The 7,620-nt window shown below is 36.7% G+C and overlaps 1 protein-coding gene across 3 annotated transcripts; it reads right to left on the bottom strand.

Moving 5' to 3' along the window:
- On the bottom strand, nucleotides 1-7,363 carry rhbdd1 (rhomboid domain containing 1). 3 transcript variants are annotated; one of them, XM_067365316.1, is made up of 8 exons: nucleotides 7,178-7,362; nucleotides 6,407-6,559; nucleotides 5,938-6,217; nucleotides 5,388-5,520; nucleotides 3,452-3,540; nucleotides 2,852-2,899; nucleotides 2,415-2,630; nucleotides 1-566 (listed from the first exon to the last, which is right to left on the bottom strand). In XM_067365316.1, exons 1-8 carry the CDS (start codon nucleotides 7,178-7,180, stop codon nucleotides 472-474), a joined length of 1,017 nt encoding a protein of 338 aa, XP_067221417.1. In that variant the 5' UTR covers nucleotides 7,181-7,362; the 3' UTR covers nucleotides 1-471. The 3 variants fall into 3 exon arrangements, with proteins under 3 accessions (XP_067221417.1, XP_067221418.1, XP_067221419.1); XM_067365317.1 differs by having other exon boundaries at nucleotides 2,430-2,630; nucleotides 7,178-7,360; XM_067365318.1 differs by lacking the exon at nucleotides 2,852-2,899 and having other exon boundaries at nucleotides 7,178-7,363.
- Nucleotides 7,364-7,620: the final 257 nt, after the last annotated feature.

Here is a 7,620-nt window from a genome sequence, read left to right as displayed (position 1 = left end):
AAAGCATGGTTTATTGTTTGCTTACAAAAATATACCTTCTTGTGAAACAAAGTATAAGTTACTTAAGAAGAAAAGTTGTTTGGAAATAACCAAGTGCTATGTGCTAGATAAGATTTACATTAAAAAAAAAAAAACATCTTACTGTGCATTCAACATCCTGCAAAAGGCACTCGTATCTACAACCATGTGTCATGGATGTTCACCTCATGAATGTTAAACTTTTCACATAAATACATCAAGAGCATTTAAAGCAAAAGCAAATGTGTGTACAAGCTTTTTGCAATTAGAAATACAGGCAGCAGCCTTGAAAACCGGACACACATTAGAGGGGATCCACTGATGTCATTATAAATGCTATACAATGACAACCAATCAGCAGTGGAAGAATCTTCTCCAGTAGCTCTGATTGGTTGTTTAGTGCTATCTTTCATGTAAACAATCAGGTAGTATTATCCAAGGTTCTCCACCCGCTCAGCTGGTAAATCTCTGAAGTCGTCGCCAGCGGATCTCTTCAGGGGTCGGGTGGGAATAAGAGCCATGTGAAGATCTAGCCTGTGTAGAACCACCTACAAAGCAAAAATAACAAATTTACACACACACACATATACATATACATATATATATATATATATAACTAATATATTTTAATCTAACAGATCTGGGGGCTCGTCCGGGATATTAGAATAGATTAGTTGTTTTGTCATGTGGTCAGTAGGTGGCAGTAGATGGTCATTTCCATTCATTGTACACCGAAGGAATGATGTTCATAAATTTGCTTAAAGGGTTAGTTCACCCAAAAATTAAAATTCTGTCATTAATTATGCTGTTTTACACCCGCAAGACCTTCGGAGCACAAATTAAGAAGATTAACGAAGGTCTTACAGGTGTGGAACGGCATGAGGGTGAGTAATAAATGACATTAATTTCATTTTTGGGTGAACTAACCCTTTAATGCTGTTTTGGTCCAGATACAAAAAGTTTGGGGTTGGTAAGATTTTTAAAAGAAGTCTCTTCTGTTCATCAAGGCTACATTAAAAAACAGTAATACTGTGAAATATTATTACAATTTAAAATAACTTTTCAATTTGAAGATATTTTAAAATGTAATTTATTAATGTAATGACAAAGCTGAATTTTCAGCATCATTACTCCAGTCTTCAGTGTCACATGATCCTTCAGAAACCATTCTAATATGCTGAATTGCTGATCAAGAAATATTTTTCTTATTATCATCAATAGTGAAAACAGTTGTGCTGCTTATTTTTTTACTCAGGTTTTTTCTGGATAAATCTCTTTACTATGACTTTCGATCAATTTAATGCAAGAAATAAAATTTCTTAAATAAAAAAAAATGTATAGAGGGTGTGCATGTGACGTCACCGCCGACCGTTACGACTGCGGTCACGGCCACTGAGTGGCAAAAGACTGAAGGGGCTCGCACACCGAACGCGAAGCTCAGCGCCTCGCCACGTCTTTAAAATTCGAACGCATTGTTATGAGTGTACGCACACCGGCGGCGACATTCAGCGTCTGTCCGCGGCGCCCAGCTACGACTAAAAAAATATAAAACAATGTGTTCGAATTTGAAAGACGTGGCGCGGCGCTGAGCTTCGCTTCCGGTGTGCGAGCCCCTTGAGCAGCAGCATTGGTTTTCAGCGTGAATGTCGTGAAAAACACACAAAACACTTCCAAAACGGGAAAGAGCTTTGTGATTGACTGTACAAATAGATTTGACACAAACCCTGAGGTATATATTTAAAAACTAGAGAAAGCAAGAGGGAAAAAAGCAAATGAATCACTGCAATTCTCAGAAACAGCTCGACTCCAGGCAGAGAAACATGTTTTAGTTATCATTTTGTGTCAAATTGTTGGATTTTGAGGTAAAATCATACCGTATATATTGTTATTTTATTTTGACAACTCATCAATTAAATATTTTCCATCTTATATTATGCATAATTGGTTGTTTTTCAATAAACAACGCTGAAAAAAACTATACTATAAAACTATATGTTTTAGGGATGGACAATATGATGATATAACATTGATATAAGTGATTACGCGGATTTAAACATACCTATATTGTAGTTATATAAAATATTCACAGGCAGATTTGCTTTATGTATTTCCTTGCCGTCGAAATCAGGCACATATAAATGTCAGGAAACACGACTCCTGGCTGCATGTCGATATCCATGGATTAGGTTTATTTGACAAGTTGTAAGGAACACATTCAATTCCAACCTTTAGTGTAATTCGTTAGTTTTACTCGCGTTTTCGCAGTTTCCCCTGTTAAATCCAGTCACGCAGCAGGTTCTTTTGCCACTCAGTCCAGCTGAGGGAGCGCGCTTTCGGCAGGAAAGTGATGTCGATGCATACCCCCTATATGTGTATCAAGTAGCCATTTTCAGCACCTCTTGACGCCTCACCTCTGTCGTTCAGGCTGGCCCTGACAGCGGCCTCATACTGCTCCTCATCTGACAGTCCTCCTGTATAAGGATGCTGGGGTGGGGCAGAGGGCATCTGTGTGTTGTACGGATCCCTGTAGGGGGCGCCATAGTTCCTTTGATTAAATGACTGCTGTCCATAATGGGTGTTTGGAGTATACGGCATGCCATATCCACTGTATCCTGTGAACACAGATGTACAAATTATGGATCTTAAGGACTATAATGGACTAGTAAGCAGCCCTTAAATCATTTCATCTTTAATGGCTCAGAGCCATTTCTAGGATGGATGTGATTTAGTAATATCAGATGGCTGCCTTTATAACAAATTGAATATTTCCCTATAAAACAAAAAGCGAATAATGATTCAGATTTGTTATTATTGAAGATCTGTAACTGTATACCTGCTGAATTGTAGTATGTCTGCTGCCCTCCATAAGATGTCACAAAGCCTGAAATTACATAGATATGGCCGTTTATGTGACTGGATGCATTTATTTCCAGATTAAGTGTCCTCATACTCTACTATTTGAAAGTTTTTTTTAAATGTTTTTGAAAGAAGTCTCTTATGCTCACCAAGTCTGCATTTATTTGATCTAAAATAGAGTTAAAATAATAAAACGGTTAAAAGTGTTTTCTATGTGAATATATTTTAAAATGTCATTTATTCCTGTGAATTTTCAGCATGATTACTCCAGTCTTCAGTGTCACGTGATCCTTCAGAAATCATTCTAATATGCTGATTTGTGCTCATTATCAATGTGGAAAACAGTCATGCTGCTTAACAATGTTGTAGAAACCATGATACATTTTTTTCAGGATTATTTGATTAAAATTAACATTCAAAAGAACAGCATTTATGTTAAACAGAAATCTTTTGCAACATTATTAATGTCTTTACTGTGACTTTAGATCAATTTAACACATCTTTGCTGATTAAAATACATAATTTCTTACATATTTAAGTGTCAAACACACACAAGAACATTCAAATTGTTTTTTACCTGCACAGGTTTTCATGACTCTCTTTAGTGGTCCATTCGTGTAGAGCAGCCCGACCAGGATCCCAGCCAGATGTCCAACAAATGACGTCCTGCAAGAGTGAAAGTGTGTTAATACAAGCTGTGAATCAGATCCTAGGCCTACAACAAATCAAAACTGTAGTTTAGAAAAAAAAAAGTAGTGTAATTAGGGTGTTCACCTGGTTATTGCTCTGTTGCAGGGTGTAGATATGATTTTGCGGGACAATGTGGGACACGTGTGAGAGATAAGTTTACTACTATTATACTACATAATTTTATATTATTTGCCATTATGTTGGATGATGCTTTGTTATTTGTGACCGGCGTTACTACACTATGCCAACAATAAATGTGTTTTAGTGGATTCAGTTTATGTTGAACTTGTATTTGTTGATTTTAATAAATACAAAGAACTCTCATTTCACAGTAAAAATAATCGTCACTCTTTTCGTCACTTTCATTTTTAACAGTAACGCATATCCCTTCTGGGCAAACTAGTCAAAGATAATAGTGTATGCCAAGAGCACACCCCTAGTGGTCATTGTATAAAACACAAAGGAAAAGCGTTGTGTTCGAAATTACCCCCTAAACCCTTAAATAGGGCACTATTCGGGGGGACAGCCATTTGTAGTGGTGTCATAGTGGACATTATCGAGTGCGCTCATTCAATCCCATAATGCACCACATTGACCACAGTAATGAGTGTACAACTGATGTACATTTAACGGCTAGAGAAGCGCTGTGAGGGTTGCACCAAATTAATCCCTGTGTCTCACCAGAAGATGGCGCCCACAGCTGAATCATCCATCAATCGTGGTCCAACGTGGTGTAATATCATACAGTTACACATTCCTTTTTAATTATTAAATTGTTTAATTAAAACTGCAGTCCGTAAGTTTTGCCTCTTTGTTGCCATCTCTGTTTGAAACCTGCAATTGCAGTTGTGGAGTTATTATCTTTACGTGGGTTGTGCATCGGCACAGCTCGGATGAATCTAATGTTTGGTGTTAGTCAGCACATCGTTGTGGATACTGTACTTCCGAATCACAGATTTTAGTCTTGAAGTATGACCAAAATAAGAAGTTTCACTGGAAAATGTCATCTGAAAGAGTAAGTAACAAATCTGCCACTTTTGTTCTGACCAACTGAGAAAACTTTCTGCTCGAATTTCCTGCAGAAACCCACCAGTACCACTCGAATTAGAAAACACTATTACAAGCTTACCATTGTGAATTGGGGTAAGGTTAAGGAGATAGTTTTGAACACTGGCTGGTTATGTACTTGCTCAAAAATTGATTTTGGATCATTTTTTTACCAAAAAAAGTTACGGACTGCAGTTTTAAGATTAATAAATGCTATTTTCCATGACAGAGGATAAGATTATTTTTTTTGGAGCTGCCAGTTTTCTTAGTTTCAAATGATTATTAAACAGCAACCACAAACTATGCAAAAGCGGCAGCCCTTCTTGCACACTGAGTGTCTGAATTCACTCACTTGTTTTCATTCACTCATTCAAGTGAACTATATTAGTGGACTAATGTAGAGAATAGTGAATGAGGGTATAGGGGACGAGGGTATAGGGGACGATTTTGATGTGTTTCCTTTGACTGTCCACGCAGTCCTCATTAGCGGAAAAATATCCCTCTCTACAAATGCATTAGTTGGATATTTTCCCGCTTTAGCTTGAACATGACGGCTGTGTGAATGCATTTTTAAAACAGCAATCACATTTTTTAGAATTTTTATTCATATATATATATATATATATATATATATATATAAAAATAAAGACAGAAATGCAATGCGGGGCAGTGCTTACGTCTTGCAGGACGAGGGACAAACCTCCCTATTTCGGTACTGGCCTAACTGTAATAGTATTGTTTAGCTCTAGTGTCTTTGAAATGAGTGTCATGCTTACCCTGGATTCATGATATGGATGAGGACCAACTCCACCCAGCAGGCGTAGCGATTGGCTATGGGCAGCCCCATGACGTATGTGGACCCACCTGGATGATAATGATTATTCACCACCTTCAGCCCAAACAGGACACCTGAAATGAAACACAAACAACTTCAATGCTTATTTTTTTAGTAGAGAAATATAAAAATGTCATCTATAAATTAATTTCGGTTGTCCCACTACATTTTTAGAGACACTTATAATGTTACAAAAGATTTCTATTCCAAATAAATGCAGTTCTTTTGAACTTTATATATATCAAAGAATCCTAAAAAAAAAATCATGATTTATGAAAAAAATTAAGCAGGACAATGTTTTGAACATTGATAATAATATGTTTCTTGAGCATCAAATCATCATATTAGAATGATTTCTGAAGGATCATGTGACACTGTGAGTAATAATGCTAAAAATTCAGCTTTGGCATCACAGGAATAAATTAAATTTTAAAACATATGAAATTAGAAAATGGTTATTTTAAATTGTAATAATCCATCACAACACATACCGGAGAACCCCACCGCACACTGTAGACTGTACGAGGAGTCTTCCGTCATCTTTGTCAGTCCTGTCTCCAGGAGCAGGTAGACCAATCCGGTGAGCAGAGAGAAGACAGACAACAGGTACGCAAACCAGGCGCCTCCCAGCTTCTTCTCAAGCTTGATGCCCTTCCAGAGGAGCGAGGCCATGTTGAAGTACAGGTGCATGTCGTCAACATGGTGAAACGGTGACAGCAACAGACGACTCCAGTCTCTGTACCAGTACGCCTCCCGAACACTCAAACACGTCTGCAGAACAAATGCATTAACATTCAACATATTAAGAATTGTGACTACAACTTGCCTTTACTTTAACTTGTGCAACTTCTACTAACCTTTTTCAATGTATTTTTGTTAATTTTCAAATATTCTCCATTGACTCACTATTGGCAGATGTTGCACATTTTTGGTGCTGAGGTTTGTGTTATTATAACATACCTGCAGGAGGGGTTTGACAGGAAAGAGGAACAAATAGACGTTGAGGCCCAGTGTTGCAAGAGTGACAGGTGGGATGTTGTCTATTCCCAGCTGGAAAACCTGAGAGGCCAGTAGGAGCAGGCCGAGATTGAATCCCCTTTGTCTGTTACGATTCTGAAAAACAGAATTATGTATTTCATCTAAATCCTTTAATACTTTTATTCAGCAAGGACACATTAAATGAAGACTAAGAAAAGACTTCTATTGAAAATAGTTCTTTTGGACGTTTTATTAATCGAAAAAATCCTGAAAAAAACATGTGTCATGGTTTCACTCACAAAATAATAATAGTAGTCTTAATAGTACTCAAAATAATAACAGTAGCACAACTGTTATTATACAAAATGTTTTTTGAGCAGCAATTCAGCATATTAGTAGACTGAAGAATGGGATGAAGGCTTTGAAATCAAATTAATAAATAATATATATTCAAATAGAAAACAGTCAAGTTAAATTGTAATAATATTTCACAACATTACTGTATTTTAATCAATTAAATGTGTCATGTTGGTGCACAAATGTGCGCGGTCAAATAAAAATCTCTTTTCCTAAAACAATGTTTTTAAAGTCCCTTTTCCCTTTACAAACTCTAATGAGGAATAGATTATAATACAAGCTAAACTGTCACTTTAAGAGAATATTCTGGGAAACATGCATGTAATCTATGTAAGCGCTCTGTTTATATGAAGTGTAAATGTACTAACGTACAAATACTGAGCATTTATCACTTACCATAATATCTGAATGACAGCTTCTGGCTCGAAGTTCATACGTTTGGAAGTTGTGTCGTGACTCTGCTGAGTAAAAAGCGATACCCAAATCCTAATATCAGCGATAAACAGTAGGACACGTCAGATTTTACTTTCATTTCACTACGTTTCGTCAGTAAACACGGAAGCGATGTAACTGTGGCTTCTTTTTTTCTTCTAGTTTTATGGCGGATTACATGACTTATCAGGTGCATACCGCCACCTATTGTACCGGAGTATGCAGCGTGGATTATGGTTCGAATAAACTACTTCACATAATAATAATATTTATATATATTAAAAAAAAAAAATTAAAAAAAATTAAAAAATCCAATAATATACCCTATATCATTCAGGTATTCAACAACAGCTTTCTGTGCATCTTTTAGGCTACCCCTTCTGTAACTGTGGCTTCTGCTCGCGTGA

Source organism: Chanodichthys erythropterus, chromosome 17, assembly GCF_024489055.1.
Source record: "Chanodichthys erythropterus isolate Z2021 chromosome 17, ASM2448905v1, whole genome shotgun sequence".
In the NCBI taxonomy this organism is placed as follows: Eukaryota; Metazoa; Chordata; class Actinopteri; order Cypriniformes; family Xenocyprididae; genus Chanodichthys; species Chanodichthys erythropterus.
This window is presented reverse-complemented; position numbering and strand designations above follow the sequence as displayed.